General features: G+C 45.0%; 1 protein-coding gene across 8 annotated transcripts in view; it reads right to left on the reverse strand.

Moving 5' to 3' along the window:
* Positions 1-285: 285 nt before the first annotated feature.
* The window catches only part of LOC147453501 (uncharacterized), a 56,883-nt gene continuing 36,948 nt past the window's right edge, over positions 286-20,220 (reverse strand). For all 8 annotated transcript variants that reach the window (XM_086515681.1, XM_086515677.1, XM_086515684.1 and 5 more), the window contains 4 exons: positions 14,803-14,899; positions 1,222-1,352; positions 701-871; positions 286-613 (listed from right to left, as the gene is read on the reverse strand). In XM_086515681.1, coding sequence (XP_086371807.1) covers positions 488-613; positions 701-871; positions 1,222-1,352; positions 14,803-14,899 — 525 coding nt within the window. In that variant the 3' untranslated portion in view covers positions 286-487. The remainder of the gene's footprint in view (positions 614-700; positions 872-1,221; positions 1,353-14,802; positions 14,900-20,220) is intronic.

The raw sequence follows: 20,220 nt of genomic DNA on the forward strand, positions 1-20,220 counted from the left end.
ACAATAAATCCGTCTCCCATGTGACCTGCCCTCCTCAATGATAGCTCTGAGTGTCAGAATATGGTCAAGAGTGGAGAAACCCCTCCTGAAACCTGCCTGTCCCTTTGCCCGTACACCCTCACCCTCTGCCCAGTTACTCAACTGCTGCTCAATAATGGATGCATACAATCGTGCCAGTGTGTGTCCAACCATAATAGTGCGGTAATTTCCAGGCTCTGTAGGAGAGAGAGAGAGAGAGAGAGAGAGAGAGAGAGAGAGAGAGAGAGAGCATTGAAACAAAAATGATGCCTTGGAAATTAACAAATCCTTGGCTTGAGCCAGGATTTCCAAACTCAATACACATGAAGTGTAATGTCAGTGAAAATGAACTTGAACTATGTATAGATACAAGGTTTCACTGATAGTTTCCATCTCAAGGTGTGATGGTTGTAACTGTGGCTTTTCTTGCGATAGATTGAAGAAATATCTGGAAACAACCTTGCAATCTTCACCTCAAGTTATGGTTAGTATACTCCATGGCTTCTTGAAATGGATTAAAGGAATGTTTGAAAATAAACTTGCATTCCAAGACTCCATCCTCAGGTAGATCAGTGCAATGAACACCATTTTTCACCTGCAAAGAAGCCAAAAACATGTGTCTCAAAAGACCCTTCCCACTTGAAACATTCATTTCTTTTCTCTTGTTCAAAAAGAACCACACCTTATTGATGCCAAATTTTGCCCTTAAGGTGTGAGGCCGGACGATACGGCATGCTTGTGAATCAGGTGGCCCGCAAAATTCTCGGAATGAAGTTACAGGATTCCCTTGAGCATCTTTATTGCATATCTCCATAGCTATGAAAGGACCTGAAGCTAGCTCATGTACCATGGCCTACAAAGACAGATTATTCTTGTTAAAATCTCGAAGAACCTAGCCAATCTGTTAAAGACGATACTTTGAGCAGACAATTGCTGAAAAAATGAAAGACGTTCAGGTTATATTACTCTCCGAGACCAGCAAGTGATATCATGTCTAAGGACACTAAGCAGGTAACAAACACAAACTTGCAAGAAGCCTTCCTGAAAACCTAATTGTGGGTCTGTCGGGCTGAGAGATGAGACTGACGTTGTTTTGTGAGAACATAGAAGGTGACAATTAAGGGACAAAGCATCAGCATGAAACCCCATTGTCAAGAAAAGGATAACCTGCTAATTTACACATAGAATATATCAGAGCAATACATGGAAATCTGGAAGAACTCCTTTGTAGATCTCGTAAAATTCAGCAGCATTTGGTTGACTGAAAACAACCATTTCCATTGCAGTTACGTCAAACTTTTTTCTAATGAGATCGATCACCTGTCCTGCTACTCCTGTTATTTGCTCAAACCAAAGTAAAATGATTCTCCATCAGCAAAAATTAAATTCATAACTTCAAACCAGACTCATTGTCATTGAAATGGAATGCAATGAGAATGAGTTCATGAACAGAAGTATGAGAGTGTCAGTTTAGCTTGAAGTTTGCAGCAGAGTTTTCAAAGGGCTAAGCAGACACGGAAAATGTGCTAGGAGAGAACTGTTTAGAGAAAAAGCAAGCTCGAGAAGACATCAAGTTTAGAGAGGAAATCGACACTTTTGAGTCTCAAAAAACAACTGTTAAAATTCAACTGAGCCAGTTAAAGCAACTCATTACAAAGCAGCTCACGTGGAGTTCTCAAAAAGCATCAGCATTGACAAATTCCCCCTCAAAAACAGTCTATGGACTGTCCACCCGTCTACCACACCAGCAGGCCATAGTGCCACACCATTCTATCCTTCCAGATTTTTCCGTGCTACATCATCAGCACCGTCGGAGCACATCTTACACACGAGTATCACCATCACTGCAGAGGGAGCTGCATTAGCTGGCACGGCCTGCCTGTCATTTTGCGATAGCTGGCTCACAGTTGTTTCGTGTCACTATGCGAGCATGGTCCTTACAGATTTTTCCGTGCTACATCATCCTGTTGCATTTGAGGCAGAGAAAACAGGTTCTTTCAAGGGAAGGGGATGCTGGGAATACCCAGCACCCGCTGCTCGCAGCCACAGCCTCGCCCTACCCTCGTGCATCTTCATTCTTCCGTGCATTCGCCTGCTGCCGCTAACCTCACCCTGCCCACAGCCGTTTTCTGTTTCTCAGCATCCACAGCCCCGCTGTCCAGCCCTAAGCCCTGTTTGAGCTGCTTCCCCTCCTCCCGCGCCACTTTACCCCTCGGCCAACCCTCACCTGCTCTCTCTGCCCTCCTTCCTTCATGCTGACCCTCGTCCTTGCCTCAGCCCACACTGCCACTTTGTCCCATTGCCGTACAGCCCGCCATCACTTACCCTCAGCCAGTACAACAAGCACCAATGACAGCCTTCCCGCCTATCCACAACCGGTTCGCTCACCGCCTTAGCCTTCCCAAGTAGCGATCCCTCCAAGGTGCCCTGTCTTCAGTACTATTAGGGCATGTCATTGTGATGCCAGAGCATTGCTGGAATTCCCCAAACTTGCAAAGCCCCGGCCCACGAATGTTAGGTGCAAAGGAGCTAATTGATGGTGATAGCTCAGGATGAGTGCTTAGTACGTACACAAGGTTCCTTTTACTTTAATGAGAGAGATGTGCAATAGACAAAGAGAGAAAGAAGAGAGAATGATACTCTGAGTGAAGGTTCTGTGAGTGATAGAGAGAGAAAGAAGACTTAACACTAGATGGGATCCCAAACCCCCCTCCAATTTCCTTTAGATGGCACAAATCCTGATACAACGGATCTGGATGCTGAGATGCCGATGTAAAAATGCAATGGATGCTTGGACTAGAGGGTACGGAGAGGCTAAGGGCTGAAATCTGAAAATGCTAGGGCTCATCTGGCTTCAATATGCAAGGAACTGAGAGGGCTACGTCTGAAATCTGAAAACGCTGATGGTCCTGACTTGGATCTACAACGGCGAGACGAGGTAATGGGTTGAAAATTGCTAACGCTAGAGGATTTGAAGGCTGGAATCTGCAACTGCTGATCTTATTCCAAAAACGCTAAGGGGACTACTAGCGATGAGGCTAGATCTGTAAACGTTCATGAGGGAAAGCTGTTGTAGGTGAAAACGCTAGAAGGGTTTTGCTGCTTTGAGGGCATTGTAAGCCCATGAAGATATCGACTTATGGATGAGGTGTGAGCCCCAAAGCCGACTTATATACTATACGTAGGGTACCCCACGACTTATAACCACAAGGTCCTTATTAGTAATGTCCACAGTATTTAGTAAGATGCGATTCATACGCTGATAACTACCTAGGCTAGATGTTAATTCTAGGGTCAACACTCCCCAGTGCCTACACCTAGCAGACACTGGCGGTGCTCATGTGCAATTATAGAGTATGCAACTAATCTAAAGTGCCTGGATATGCACATCCTACAAACAGACTCACAAGGGTGCCAAAACCTAGGTTTTTCTAAACCCTAGAAGTCAGGTTACAGCTTGTCAACATGCAGTTGTGCACGTGACATCCCCCCCTTCTTAAGATGTGGTACTCATACCGAGCTGCATGGCTTATTTGTAGTCCACCAACAACTCCGGGCAATCTGCAAAGAAATCTTCATTTATCTTTTTAATGACTGGAAATAGACCATACATGTTAAAAGACACTGGATAAAATGCAAATGAAAAATTTAGTTGAGTGCCCAAATTGTCAAAGAGTGCTTGCCAAAAATGTGATGTAAACTTAACTTCTCTATCTGACACAATTAACTTTGGCAAACCGCAAAGGGGATACCAATGCTTAATGAACAAACGTATACATCACGTGCTATGACTGTGGCATTCCAAGGAATGAGCATGCAAAACTTACTGACATGACCAACAACGGTGAAATGCTTTGTATTCCTAGAATGCAATCTTTCTACTTGTTCTAAAATAGTATTCATGCCTCTATACTCACCCATGAGTGCATCATGTGCATCGTGCAATATGGTATTCTATGAGAAGATAACACACACATAAACGGTGACAAAAATACAAGAGAGAATCACAAATGAGATAATTGTTGGGCCTTTGAGAAGCAAGAGCCTACAACCATTGCTTACCAAACTTCGAATCTAAATACTGATTTTTTATGCTATCAATAATACTTCTTTCAGGGAGATTGTGGACCTTGACTCGAGAGCCAAGATCTGTTTTCTGCGACTTAATGTATCTGCAACTACGCTAGCTTTTCCTAGAACATATTCAATCAAACCACCAAATTGCTCAACAAACTGGGGCTATCTAGCTTGACGGTCACTTGAAAAAGCACTAGGCATAGACTCAAGTCACTTGTGGGCTTGATGGTCAATACGAACAATAAAATCTCTACCATACAAAAAATGCATCGCATGATTTGGAGAATGAATGACAGAGTTATCATCCACCGATGATTCCGTTTTGCACTGTTTAACTTCCTGCTGAGAAATGCAACTGGACGGTGCGTCTTAACCCCTTCTAAAACATGACAAACTAGTGGCAAAGAAGAAATGCTCTACTCATTGCAAATGACCACGGAAGAGGCACCCTTGGGAAGAGAGTGAGCATATTATCTTTCCAACTGACTTATGGATCAAGCTCATGAAACCACTTAATGCCTAGAATCATGTCACAGGAGGCACAATAAATTTGGGATGAAAAGTTATATTTTAAGTTGAGGCTTGTAGATTAGGACATTTATGCGTGATTGAAAAGTGCATGCCAGGAGCAAATCTAGAGACCACAATGGGATCCGTTGGAATAGCTTCTAAACGTGCCTTCTTCACAAGCGAATCACTAATCACATCATGCACACTGCCAGAATCAAACAAGATCACAATGCACTAACCATTCACATGACCATAACATTCCACGAGAGATTTATCAAGATCATTAGAAACTTGGGGCATATTCCTTTGCTCATGCATGGCACTAACAAAAGATGTGGGTTCTGTAGGTTCTTTCTTAGGTGATTCTTTAGGACAATCTCTTTCATGTGACGTTTATGTGACACTTAAAACATCGTCCTTCTTTTTCATAAGAGGTTCTTTCTTCAAGACTTAATCATCCTCCAGCTATCCCTTTAGAAGATTTTTCATCAAGAGTCAACTCAGGGCTTTCCTAAGTTTTACCTTTTAACTTTTACTTTTAACTTGGATTTTGTTGTGGTTCGTCTTCCTCCTCAGGTTGAAGGCGGATTTCCCTTGCTCATTGGTAGACCATGGCTGCGACACACTGAAGCACTTCATGATTGGGGAAACAATGCCATATGGACACATGCTCCTGGCTCTCCGGTGCAACCCATAAGCTTAGAAGGAGGTAAGGATCCCTTGGTGCAGTAAGTTTCTTTGTCAATGGAAACCAACCCTGAACAACAACAGCCTACTACACCTGAAGGGTCAGAAGAAGATCTGCTAGAGTGGTTGGAAGCTACCAAGTCTACGCCTTGTTATGGGCTATCTATTCAACCTTTGCCTGAGGTCACACCCTTTTGCTGTGTTCCTACCGTAGCTAAGCCCAATGAGCCACTTAAGCCAACGACTAGTGTACAAGTCACAGAAGTTGATTGCGCAGTTGACACTTTACTAAAAGCATTCACACTGGGTAAGCTCGCAAAGGAGCGTAGTAGGAGGACCACTGCCAGTATAACTCAGGTGGTATCTGCTAGGTTAACGTTGAATCTGTATCTGCTTTTGATCTGCTGTTTCCCACCCATCTCTTATACACCTCCCCACACCCCCACCCTATACACTTCTCTATTGCCCTCGCCCTACCCACCCCCTCACACTCCCTCGCCCCTACCCACCATTTTTCCCTCTCTCCCCCTCATCCCTGCCCACTCACCCTCGTCCCCCTACCCACTCACCCTCGCCCCCCCTACTCATCCCTCGTCCCCTTACCCACCCACCCCTCACCCCCTTGCCCACTCACCCTCGTCTCCCTATCCACTCAACCTCGCCTCCCCCTACTCATCCCCCGTCCCCTTACCCACCCACCCCTCGCCCCTGCACTCTCTCCCTCGCCCCCCCTACCCAACCCTCGCCCCTACACACCCACCCCCTCTCTCTCCCTCGTCCCCCTACCCACCCCCTCTCTCTCCCTCGCCCCTACCTTCCCCTTCACACCCCCTCGCCCCCCCCCTCTACTAACTTTACCAGCCCCCCCCCCCCCCCCCCCCCCCCCCCCCCCCCCCACCCACCCACCCACCCACCCTTGCCCCCTACCCACCTGGCCTCGCCCCCTACCCAGGCCACGCCACCCCTCCCAGCCTCAGCCTCAGCCTCAACGTGATCTTCCCCAACCCCGCTGATCCGCATTGCTTGTGTTTTCTAACTCCGGCAAAACGAATGCAGGGCATCAGCTTGTTGCTTCTCAAGCATGCCCTTCCCAAGAATCAGCTCAGAAAGAACCAACTCCAAGTCTCTAAGATGAGTAGTCTGCATTCCAGGAACCTGCAATAGAACATCATTTGTATTTACATGGCCAGATGCCCTCTGCAACAGCAGATCTTTGCCTAAGGAGAAGGCATTTAGGTGCAAGCGGAGTTCTTCCATCTCTGAATTAGCCTGGGTCAGCAGTCTCTCAGAAGTTGCCTTTTCTTCATGCAAATGAGCAGTCTCTACCAACAACAATGCAAGTTTTTCTTTGAGGTGCGTTTCAGTATCTTCAAAAAGCTTGCATTGTGACTCAAGACGCTGGGAATCAGCAAGCTTTGCATTTGGATCCCCAGTTCATCTCTGTCTGTTTTCAAGCTTTGCTTTGTGTGCCTGAACAACCCTTGCAATCTCCTCTAACACCAAAACCTTCCCATTTATTTTTTTTGAGCCATCTGCTCAATTAACTGCTGCTTGCTGCCTTCAGTAGCCTCAAGCTCCCTTTGCAACCCAAGAATTCTCGACAAGAAGGTAGACCTCTCAAACTCGAGTGCATCTTTTGACTCCTTGCATATGACCAAGTCTTGCTCTAACTGTTTTTTGACATAAGCTACCTCTGTTCAATCTCTTGAACTTTCAAAGTCTGCGTTTCAATCTGCTTCTTGAACCCTTCATTCTCTTCCTCAACAACTACGACTCGCCTCTACAACTCCTTGAGGAGCCTCTCATATGCCTCCTTTAGAGCAACTACACTTCTTTGGTTTCAGCTCGAGAAGTGCCAAGAGTTTGCTGCAGCTCTTCACACTCTACTTGGAACTTCCTAGAATTCTCTTGAACTGTCATCATCTCTGCATGAGAATCCGCCATCCTGTGTTCGAGCAGAAAAACCTCCTCCTCCAAGTGTCGAATTCTCTCGCCTTGCAGTCCGTGGTCTCGAGCTTCAATGAGTTGATTTTTCTCTTCCTTGCAAGTAATCAATCCACTTTTGAGGCATGTAAGGTCATGTTGGGCCTAGAACCTGCTTCAAGAAATTTCAGATGCGGTACTTAGTGGTTTTCTTTCACAGTTTTTCACAATTTCCTCTCACCAAGACGGTGAGCGGTCTTGTGGCGGGCAACCTGTTAGCAGGCTACAGTGTCACTTTCATAGGACACACAGTTAGCACAGTTGGTCTGGTCTGGTTCACACTCGACGGACTCTCTGGGCTTGGCAGTGACACGTGGCAAGAATACAGATGGTGGTCTAGTGGACATCGTGGCCAGGTCACCACCACCACTCAGTTTGGAGATAGACATAGATGACTGACGTTAATTACACACAGCACGTCTGCACCTTCCCTACACATCTGAGCCTCGACACCCCCATTGTACCCGTGAGTTCTGGGTTGGAGCTGATTGTGCTGCCACGCCAAAGTCTGTATCGGTTCCTTTGAGATAGTCGAGTCCATATGTTCTGGTCTATTGGTGTGTCTCTGTGTTGATTTGCTATTTCTATTGTTTCCTGTGTTTTCATTCCGTTTGAGTGAGATGTCACGCACATTGCTGTCACGTGACACATCCCAACCCTATGTGTCCGTGGACAAGCTACACCACAGCAAGGTTCAATCAGTCCGACAAGTTAGATTAGCAGTGATCTGACACTTTTGTGAGTCTATTCGTAGACCGTGCATGCCCAGTCACTTAACATAGATGCATATCCTCCGGTTGCACACAGCATGATCATCGGAATTCCCATCAGAATCCATTAGCATCAGTTCGGGAAATTTTCCAGTGCATTCAGCCTATTTTCCTATTTATTGGTTATTTTCACTTATTATTTTTAAGTGACTTTCCAACAAAAGTAGGTAGGGCAATTTTGCTAAGTTAATATATAAGCAAACCCAAGTTAGCACTTTCTGGCAGAAGAGGCAGCAGGAGCACCTTGCTCAACAGGCAACTTCTCAGCAAGACCAACCCCCGCGACTACTCATGCGTTTTCTCCACAGAAGACCTAGCATTTTTGCATCAGATCAACCTTGGCGATTTGTGCACAGCAGATCAGCCCCGGCGTCATCACGACACAGCAGATCAGCCTAGCGTTTTTGCATTTGCAGAACCCCGGCGACAGAAGGACCAATTTCAGCCCCTGGCGTTTTTGGATTTCAACAGCAAATTAAGACCGGCATTATTCACCTAAAGTGTAGCAGATTCAGCCCGTAAAGACCATCAGTTTTCAGCCCTAAGAAACCTCATTTTTCAGCCAAGAAAACGCAGCCAAAACAGTCATTTTCAGCCACCGAAACAGTCCCGAAATTCAGCGATTAGAAGATCTCAGATTTCAGCCGTCATCGTCGTCGTCGTCGTCGTCGTCGTCGTCGTCATCGTCATCGTCGTCGTCATCGGCATAGACCAAGTTGCATAGTCCATTGCATACGCATTGTACACCTTTGTGCAATCAAAGAATAGACCACTCTCGCCGACGAGAGTGGGGCCTTCGGAGGAGGGTTTTTACAACCTCTCGGTGTCGTAACTTTCTCTCTCCTTCTCTCAGTCTCATTCACTTGCACGCACTAGATCCACTCACTTTGTTCGTGATCACCGCACTCTCTATAAGACGGAAAGCTCTCTCTTTCCCTAAGAACTAAAAGGAACCTTGAGTAGTAAAGATCACTAATCTTGAGAAAATACAACATTCATTCCGCTGCACCTAACATTGGTATCAGAGCTTTGGAAGTGTTCTGCATTACTCAAGGAAAGAACCACAAGAATTTTTTTTGCTTGTTGCGATCGCACGATCCCAAGTTTACTTGGGCGTGGCAATTCCTAATCGTGTATTGTTGAAGAGTGACAGGAATCCCAAGAAAGAAGGGCTTGTCTAGCCTCCCCTTGTGTCTCTTTTCACTCATTGAGAGCGGACCGTGCACTTAGCGGCCGGCCAATCGACGTGAGGTGGGAAAAAGCAACCTTAGTGTGAGTGCAAGGCCGCCAAGGGGTGCGCCCGCAGAAAGGAGTAGAACTCGGGTGAAGAGAAGATCCTTCTCCAACGCGACTTGCAAGCGAAAGAAAACCTCAAGAACCCCAAGAACCCAAGACCCTCAAGACTCAAGAACTCAAGAACCTCAAGAATCCTAGATTCTCACGAATCAAGGACCTCAAGAACCCAAGACCCCCAAGAACCCAAGTTCCTCGTGAACTTAAAAAACCACAAGAACCCGCAAGAACCCACGACTTCAGAATGATCATCACTCGAAGCGGAATGGATACTTCGCTTGGAGGTGATGAGCATGAGAGAGGCGAAGAAGAATTTTCCCCACCAAGAGGTTTTTCTGACCCTTCCCCATCTACGACAAGGATTGCACTAACTCCTATGGAGGCTTTCGACAAGAGGATGATAGACAGGAAGTTAGAAAGCGAAGAAAGAATAGCAACCATAGAGCGTAAGTACCAAGAAAGAATGGCAGTCATAGCCCGTGCGAGCGAGCAAGCCCGCTTGGAAGCCAAAGTAAGAAAAGCAGAAATGGATCGCAGACACGCAGAAGACAAAGCAGAAAGAAAAGCAATACAAGAACAGAGCGACCGACAAAACAAAGAGTTCTGGCGACTCTATTCTCAAGTTCAGGCACAGATGCAACAGATTTGGGGAAAGGAGAGTCTCTCAGTCTCTTCTTCTCCAACGCATGATACACAGGATTTGCATGATTGTGTGAAGCATGATGATGAATTGAATGACAACGATTTGCATGATGATTTGAATGACAAGCATGATGATTTGGATGACAAAGATAAGCATGATGATTTGAATGATATTGCTAAGCATGATGATTTGGATGCCAATGACAAGCATGATGATTTGCATGATCAAGATGTGATTTCTCACGAGCATGATGATTTGCATGATCAAGATGTGATTTCTCACGAGCATGATGAGTTGCATGAAGAAGATGTGATTGTTCACAAGGATGATGTGTTAGTTGATGCTTTTTCTAGCGAAGCTAACCTCGTTGTAGATTCGATCAATCACGAAAAAGCGATCTTGGCTTTCGAGTCGAGGTCCAAAGAACCCCCACAGGACGATTCGATCATTCAGGACGAACCGATCTTGGCTCTCGAGCCTTGGTCCAAAGAACCATCACAGGAAGTATTATGTGTTCGCATGATTGATATGCACGCATTGTTCGAGTGTTTCATTCGTGACAGTTTCCTGTATTTTAGTCAGCATCGTTATGTGATCCCTTTTACTAGGCATGACATATTGTATATTGAGCACGTTTCTCTCATGGATGAGCACGAATGTATGCGGATTGTTCATGAAAAGCTAAAAAGTTTGTATGTCAGGAAGTCACATTCCATGTTTCTTCCGTGGCATGACACAGTTTCCGAAAGAGCACATGATAGTATGAGCACCAAGCATGGGCATTTCCATTGGGATCTGCCACAGTTGATTGATTTCGATCAAACAGAAAAGATTCAAGCGCATTGTTTGCATGTGTTTGATGAACGGGTTGTCACTCCGTCTATATGTTCATCTACATTGCATCCACAGTCTTTCGAGAAGACACGGTTTTTTTCCTTCACTTTACATGGAATAGGTACGTTCATGGTTTTGTGTTGGAGATGGTTTCAAGAATTTTCAGCCATGGAGATTCTTGAAGACGAAAGATTCTTGAAGACGAAAGAAGCAGGACTCGAGACGAAGTTGAAGCATCAAAGGAGCCATAGAAGACTTTGAGTCGCTTTCGGCGCGGCCCAAAGAAGAAAGCGTTACAGACCTTTATGAAGTTCAAGTACCGCACGACCCACACATCAGAGTGGGCCAGCGAAGAGTCCCTTCCAGGATTCCGAATGCTGTTGGCGATCTCCTTCGACGCCATACAGTTCGGTACCAGTACCTCACTTTGAAAAGGAGGGGATGTCACGTGACACATCCCAACCCTATGTGTCCGTGGACAAGCTACACCACAGCAGGGTTCAATCAGTCCGATCAAGTTAGATTAGCAATGATCTGGCACTTTTGTGAGTCTATTCGTAGACCGTGCATGCCCAGTCACTTAGCATAGATGCATATCCTCCGGTTGCACACAGCATGATCATCGGAATTCCCATCAGAATCCATTAGCATCAGTTAGGGGAATTTTCCAGTGCATTTAGCCTATTTTCCTATTTATTGGTTATTTTCACTTATTATTTTTAAGTGACTTTCCAACAAAAGTAGGTAGGGCAATTTTGCTAAGTTAATATATAAGCAAACCCAAGTTAGCACTTTCTGACAGAAGAGGCAGCAGGAGCACCTTGCTCAACACATAGTAACAGGGAATGGCCATTTCCAGGTCTCCGTTCCCCGTTCCCATCCTATGTTCCCGTTCTGAATCCCTATTCCGTGTTTCAAACGTGAGTACCCGTAACAAGGAATGGTGTTTTGTGGCAGTTCCCGTTCCACGTTCCCCATTCCGGTTTCCCGTTCTTGGTAACTATGGCTCAACAGGCAACTTCTCAGCAAGACCAACCCCTGCGACTACTCTGGCGTTTTCTCCACAGAAGACCTAGCGTTTTTGCATCAGATCAGCCTTGGCGATTTGTGCACAGCAGATCAGCCCCGGCGTCATCACGACACAACAGATCAGCCTAGTGTTTTTGCATTTGTAGAACCCCGGCGACAGAAGGACCAATTTCAGCCCCTGGCGTTTTTGGATTTCAGCAGCAAATTAAGACCGGCATTATTCACCTAAAGTGTAGCAGATTCAGCCCGTAAAGACCATCAGTTTTCAGCCCTAAGAAACCTCATTTTTCAGCCAAGAAAACGCAGCCAAAACAGTCATTTTCAGCCACCGAAACAGTCCCGAAATTCAGCAATTAGAAGATCTCAGATTTCAGTCGTCATCGTCGTCGTCACCGTCGTCGTCATCGGCATAGACCAAGTTGCATAGTCCATTGCATACGCATTGTACACTTTTGTGCAATCAAAGAAAAGACCACTCTCGCTGACGAGAGTGGGGCCTTCAGAGGAGGGTTTTTACAACCTCTCGGCGTCGTAACTTTCTCTCTCCTTCTCTGTCTCATTCACTTGCACGCACTAGATCCACTCACTTTGTTCGTGATCACCGCACTCTCTATAAGACGGAAAGCTCTCTCTTTCCCTAAGAACTAAAAGGAACCTTGAGCAGTAAAGATCACTAATCTTGAGAAAATACAACATTCCTTTCGCTGCACCTAACAATTGCACTGAGGAGCACCCACTGTAGAGAGCACGACACACTATCTGCGCTATAGTGTGTGTGCAAGCTGATCCAGAGAGGTCCCAGATGGTAGCACTACTTGCTTATAAGGCCTAGCGTAGGATTTTTCCATGCCAGATGGCACCAGAGGGAGAGAGAAGGCTCGCAAACCTGCCAACGCTGGTCTTTTCTAAAAACTCGCGTTGTTTGCTGTATTACTTTAATGTTATTAAATTTGGCCGCGTTCAGATTGGCCCGACCACCCACTTTTAAAAATTTTAAACCTTACACTTAAAAAACGAGTGTTAAAACCCAGGTTTTTGACCAATCTTGAGCATTTATAACTCTATTGTTTTCATACCTCGCTCGACTCAATCTGCCGGCTCCCGCCGAGACGTATTTTCATTGTGTTCTGTTGGCCACTTTCTTCGGCGGCCACCGTAAAAATATTGAATTATAACTTTTATGAACGAACTGGGGACACCATCTTATTCGTGTGCTTGTTCTGAACTATTTTGCATTGCCTCCGGCTACTGTTCTACTTATCATACTATCCGGACACAGATAAATCTCCAAATGGCACATTGAACCGAAAAATTTACCCGTTCATTAAATTATTAATTAGTACCAACAAATTCATAAATCATTTGTGTGCACAAAAATCATTTTCATTTATATGTAGCCGCAGCTTAAAATATTACAGCTCTCTTTACATGCCAAGACAACATCAGGCAAGAAGCATCAAGACACAAATTACCACAGACCCATCCACCTTCGTCCTTCACAGAGAGCAAGGAGGGCATGGACACTCAAGGCCAGCAGGGAACAGAGAGCACTTTGGTGTTCGACACCTCTCTTGTTAGCGAGAGATGGCACATATCAGAGACCGACTCCACTCAGATTGCTAAGTGGCTCAACTCATATGAGATCCAAGCATATTCTTTCGGAGCTAGTATATCCCCCTCATTGATGTGTACCATACTACCCCCAGTAGGATACACGATGGAGCTAGCTAGATTGCATAGCATGCTTGTATACCCTATGCATATAGTCTTGCATTACCAGCCCTTAGCAATACAGGTCATCCCCCATCCATCATGGTCATCACCCACAGTACCATCCCACCACTCAATGTATTTTCTAGATTGAGTCCTAGCATCAGCTTATCTATTAGCCATAGTCTTTCATTCTGAGTTCAGCTTGTCCTTCTTTGGGATGACAGACGATGTATGACACATGTACCTTGATTTGTCTCATGTGCAAAGTTCAGCTTTTTGAAGATGTTAATAAATCTTTCTTTCTTTCTCTCTCTCCGATCTCCTCCGTACAGTGAGGTAGTACCACGTGACATCCTAACCCTCATGGTCGTCTCCAAGGTGAATCCTCTAATAGTCATTTATTAAAAACCCATCTCCACTGCCATAGTAGCTGGCGCTTGTGCGTGACCATGTAATCCTCCTCAAGCACAGTCGTAAGGATTGCAAGGGTCCCCTTGAAATCTTCTGTGAGGCTGTAAGATTGAGGCTGAGCTCACCATACAAAGCCTCCACTCCTCAACATCACAAGTCCTCTTGCAGTCCAAGGCCACAAACGGATGAAAAAGACTTGAGTCAACCAAGCATCATTGTACTGTATTTAAAACTCTTATGCAGAACCCCTAACACATACGAAAGCATCTCTACTGTTCAAACTTCTACTCATTCCAGCCCCCTTGCTCTCATTGACAAATCCTCTCTGATCCTGCAGGCCTGCCAATGTCCATCAAAAGCCTCTAAATCTCCTCCAATAATCCAAGCATCCATATCAAGCAAGGTACCTGTGATACATGCAGCCTTCCCATGTCCAATTCCCCTTTTGCAAGTTTCAAGTTATACAAGTTCTCTAGACTACAAAATAAACAATGAATGACAACAAGAATTGAATTGATTTAACTACTCAATCAAGCAACTCTAGAGACGTGCAAATAATATTACCAAAGAAAAAGAAACTAGAAAAAGGGATACTAAAACTAATTTTCTATATCCATCCTTGCGATTCGTTTATCTACTCCATGCCGCTTGCAAGCCTCCTTTCACCGTCGTTTAATGCAGCTTGCAAGCTGGCACCAGAATATAAGAACAAAGATACAAGTGCACACTGCTACAATGTATTTCACAGCCCACTTAACAAATTTTGGTATAAACATTACAACTTACAAGATACTTTTTTTGCATAAAGGAGAATAAAACGAGAGCTAAGAATACCATCAAAAACTAAATGAGGCTTGATTATGCAAAGCGTACAGTTTTCCAGTCGTGCACAGCTGCCAAAGTTCCGATCCCGAAAAAAAAAGGCAGATTCCTGAAACAAGACATCATGAAATTAACTCTCACAAGACTATGTTGCAAAACTCGGTGCATATTTTAAAGTGGGAATATTTGCAGCTAAAATCAAACCTGTATTGTTTGGTTCAAACACGTTTTAGGATGTGATAAATAATCCAATGTTCAGAAAGCTCCACTTGAGAATTGGTATAACTGGGAGTACTGACGGGAAAATTTATCACTACCAAAAAATATAGATACCTATGGAATAAGTCGGGCACAAGGGATGACGAACCTGACACAAGAACTAGTTATCACAATAAAACAAACACCACCTCTTGCTCGAATGTTTAGCTACTTCGTTCTTTTCCTACTTAGTGAGAGGAGAGAGATTGACACCACAATGGGGACTCAAGCAACCCTCTCAAGGGTCCCCAACCCCAAACCGGAGCGGTATTCCTTTGTATTGCAAAAACGAGGTGTATAAGGATCGTACCTTGACGCTCATGCAATGACGGTAACTTCGTGAAGATCTAACAAGTGGGTGACTTTGCTTCAAATGTCCGCTCCTTGAATGATCGAATTTATTTATTTTTTTTGGGCCACAAAAAGTGGCTTTATTCTGTGTACAAAGAGACCGCTGGGGATGCTCAAAGGCCTGTCACCCAAGGGATGTACAAGACGGAAAGTACAAAGAGAGTGCTACGTGTATATCAAGGTGGCATGTATGAAGAATGCAAAATGAACCACTCAAGAGGTGTGATGTGTCCATGGCCCAAACTGAAAAGAACTGAAAGATCTTCTCCATGTCCTGAGGAAAGAGTATCTATGCCTCTCCCCTGCGCTGGAGGAGGCCGCTGAAGTATCCCACTGGTTGCGAAGAATATGCAGCAACTCAACCTAAATAGCTGTCAAAGTGGTCGATGTTGAGGCAGACTGTGAGCCTAGAATGTGAGCACAACAAGCCTTCCACATGATCCATAAAGTGAATGTTACAGATCGTAGTAAAAATTGCATCCTTCTAAGAGTGGTCCTAGGCAGCAGTTCTTGGCAACTGAGATGCTGAGAGGCTGGGTGCTTATATTGAGGGAAGGCAGATCTGCCCTCTGCTGATGAAAATGCTGAGGCTGAGTGGGCTTCAGCTATGCAGGGCAATAGCAGATCTAGGAGGTTGGTAAGTAGTCTCCAAAAATGCTAGATCTGTCAGGTGAGAAGGGCCCCTGAGCTGATGCTACTACTTCTGAGCTGAATAATTAAGGAGTGACCGTAGAATCAATTATACAGAACTCTGAAGTGAAGTCACCCGAGACAATGACAGGTTGACTTTGAATTATCCATGTGATCAACCCAAAGGCTTTGTAAGTGAGGTTTGTTATGCACAATCAAGATAGAGGTGGAAGAAGAGAGATTGGAATGATCAAACCCCTTCGAATTTACTTGGCTGGCTGCAATTAGGTACTGGTACTATTGAACGTGTACTTACCAATGGAGTGTCCTTGAGAACACCTATCGAGTGTGTCTAAGGTTGCTTGTGAGGGACAAATATTGCAACATCACAAAGGACTGATTTGGTCTCATGCTGCAACTCTCTATCCTGCAAAGAAGACATAATGTGCGAGGTAGGTCCATAAATGCTTTTCGAATCACAATTGGCGCACGCAGAGGAGGGCTGGCAGCAGGTTCATGGTCAGCGTCGACAGGGGCCGGCACCTGTCAGCTTGGCCCACGGGGTGGTCGCCAGGCTCCAGGCCAATAGCAATGAGTTCCCATAGGGAACCATTTCGACCCTCTTTAGCAAGACGAGGTCCCAACTCCACCCTCCACCTCAGTCTCACCTTTAACAACCCCTCCTATAACCGGCCTGTACAACGTAGAGGGCGGTACTATTTCAATTACCTGTTAACTTTACACAGAGCACTGAGAAGGGAAGAGAACACAGTTGCGTCCAGCGACTAGAATGTCACTGCGCACACGAGACCGACACCCTGTAGGCCCCAAAGACTAGCACCCCTTTCGGTATTTCTTTATTCAAATTAAGGTAGACGATCCGACCACTTCGCACAAGCTTTCACAAAGCTGTCCAAACCTGGCGAGGGCTGAAAACGCAGGTTTTCGACCTGATTATGGCAACATAACGGCGCAAAAACCCCTGTAGGTCAAAAGCACTTGTCTAGGACGGATTCCCTCGCTATTTGGAAGCTTTCTGGTGAGCTGTCACAGAAATTCAGCGGACTGTAATTCCCTGTTTTTCACTGTCGGGTGTCCAAAAGCCTGTACACGCATCCCAAGGCTCTCACGAGGCTCCCCCGGTGTTCCCTTGCAGTTTAGGTGCGAAACCCTAAACCTGCAGAAAAACACAGCAGGCTGTAATTCACTGTTTCGGATCGGTTTTAGCGGAGCGAACACGCCTACGCGTGTCCCAAGGGCTCCCGCACGCAATGGGACAGTTCCCCTGTGAATTGGACGAGTTTTCACGCGAGAAAACTCTCCGAACTCGCAATCTTTCGCGATGGAACTTTGCGTACCTGTGGGGGATTAGCAATTAGCTAATCCGGTTCCTATTCAGAAGGCTCTTGCCTTGGCAAACGCGCATAAACCCCCAGAACTGTACATGTTCAACTGAGTAGCCCAACTAGTGGGGCATTACCATATGTGCCAAAGGGGAGAGAGAGATGCACGAGAGCAAATCATCGCGCTACATGAGACAGAGGAGAAGGCAAGCTTTCCATTAAAGCTGTAGACCTGCACCCACTACTCACACACACACTGTAGGTCACTTATGAGTCAAATCAGCCTCCTCTCTCAAATTGGGCCCCCCTCTTGCTGATGGAAGTGGAAAACTGCACCAGGAGCTGCCATGTGTCCAGTTTGCCCCTTTTGAGTTAATTCTCTAGTTCCCACTGACTTATAAAGTTGTAAGTGACTTTCCGAGTGGCCCAGATTTCATTTGGCGCACACAGGCTTCCGCACTCATCAGAGTTCAGTGCTAACTGGCCCGACCAGTCCCAGACTCCTGCTATGAGAAACCTATTCGGCCGCAGCCGTTTTACACTGGCCATGCAATGTCCACTTGCACCTTTTCAAGGGTTCCGGGGAAAACAAGTAAAAATAAAAATAAATAAAAATATCTAGTACTTATTTACGGAAGGCAACAGGAAAATACACCTCCTGGTGACACACCCCACCCTTGAAATACTGCAAGCGACCTCGCTTGCATGCCAATAATACATGCAATATCTCCTGATATCACATATATTCTATGATGGGAATCCAAGATATACATGCTTCCGGAAATGTAGCGTTGGACGATTAAACAATCCCACCAACCTGGCTACGACACATATATCAAGCATAGAAGCCTTCTAGTGTACTCTAAACACAAACTTCTCTAGCTAAATTCTGTATGGAAAGAGTAGATACAATTGCTTAACTAGTCTCTTGAGCATCATGAACCATGCTCTTGCCTTGCTCCGAAAAGGCTACATCAAGTCACTGTGGGTTCCATCTGAAAGGCTTCAAGATACAATTGCAATAGCTGAGGTGAATCAAGCAATTCAGACTCTTCCATCCATTTGGCATCCAATGATGGATAGTTCTTGAACTTCACCAAATAGCGTCTTGCAACCTTTCCTCTAACCTTTCTTTCTTTATGTGCCAATATTTGTTCAGGAACAAGGATTTCATCCAATTCTTCCACTTCGGGTTGTTCCTCATCAAGCATATTCTCTGGCACATCACCAACAAAGGGTCTTAGAAGGCTGACATGAAAAGCATTATGTATTTTCCAGCCTTCGAGTAGCTTCAACCTATAAGCTACATCGCTCATCTTTTCTGAAATCTGAAAAGGACCATAATATCGCATACTGAGCTTAGGAAACAAGCGTTCCTTGCCTTTCCTTTTCCTTAACCTGGCCTTTTCAAAGCGCAAAAGCACCCAATCACCAAGGGAAAATACAAGTTCACGACGGTGACGATCAGCAGCTTTCTTTTGCTTAGCCTGAGTCTTCTCAAGAGCAATCTTTATCTTCCTGTATGTTTCATCCATATCTTGCACATACTTGTCTGCCTCAAAAATCTTGTCCTTAGTCTGCAAAATGGGCGGGACTTTCTTCTCTCCTTCCACTATCTCAAATGGTGCCTTACCTGTTGACGTATGCACAGTGTTATTGTAAGCATATTCAACCAATGGAAGATGGTGTTCCCAAGTTGCCTTGTGCTCTGACACATAACATTTGAGCAGGTCCAAAACAGTAGAATTTCCTCTTCTGACTGTCCATCAGTTTGCGGATGAAACGAAGAAGAGAACTTTAGCGTAGTGCCATGTTCTCAAACAATGCCTTCCAAAAAAGACTCGTCATACGTGGATCCCTGTCACTGACAATTGACTGAGGCATCTTGTGGTATTTAAAGATATTGCTCATGAATATCTTGACCATGTGTTCTGGCTTTATCTTCTTCCTCACACGAATGAAATGGGCCTGCTTACTGAACCTACGAATAATAGTCTAAATCCCATCATTGCCAGTTTGCGTCCTTGGAAGATCAAAGATAAAGTCCATTGCTATGCTTTCCCATGGCCTATCTGGGATCGGCAATGGCTGCAACAATCCCGGTTGCTTTTGTCTGTCAAATTTGACTTTTTGGCATACTAAGCATGATCTTACAAATGTGTCAACATCTTGACGTAAAGTTGGCCAATAGAAGAATGCCTCAACCCCTTTCACTGTCGCATCAATTCCACGATGCCCAGCATAAGGTGGAGCGTGACTTTCCATCAAAATCTTTGGCCGTAACTGTTTAGTAACGCATAACTTTCCATGCATCATGAGAAAGTCATTCTTAAGCATATAGTGCTCATGATGTTGCCCATCAACAAGCTGGTCATAGATCCTTGCAAAATCTGAATCTTCAGCATATTGTGTCTTCATTTCGTCTAGTTCACAATGGTACGGAATTGACACTACTGAAATTTGGGGCTTTCGTAACAACGCATCAGCCACCACATTCTTTTTCCCTTGCACATGCACAATCTGAAAATGGAACATTGACAAGATGTTTGCCCATCGCATGTGCTTCTCAGACAACTTCGTCTGTATGAGAAAATATCGCAAGGTTTGATGATCCGTTTGGACAACAAAATCAGCCCCTAGCAGATAGTGTTTCCAACTAGTGAGAGCATGAATTACTGCCAGCAATTCTTTCTCATAGACTTCAAGTTCCTTTCAGTCTTCAAAAGAATTCTGCTCTCATATGCGACTACTCGGCCATTCTGCATTAGAACTGCACCAAGACTATGGCCACACGCATCACACTGAACCACAAAAGGTTTTGAAAGATCTGGCAAAATGATTACCGGAT

The sequence above is a fragment of the Adiantum capillus-veneris genome, chromosome 7, assembly GCF_014529385.1.
Source record: "Adiantum capillus-veneris isolate H3 chromosome 7, ASM1452938v2, whole genome shotgun sequence".
NCBI lineage: Eukaryota > Viridiplantae > Streptophyta > Polypodiopsida > Polypodiales > Pteridaceae > Adiantum > Adiantum capillus-veneris.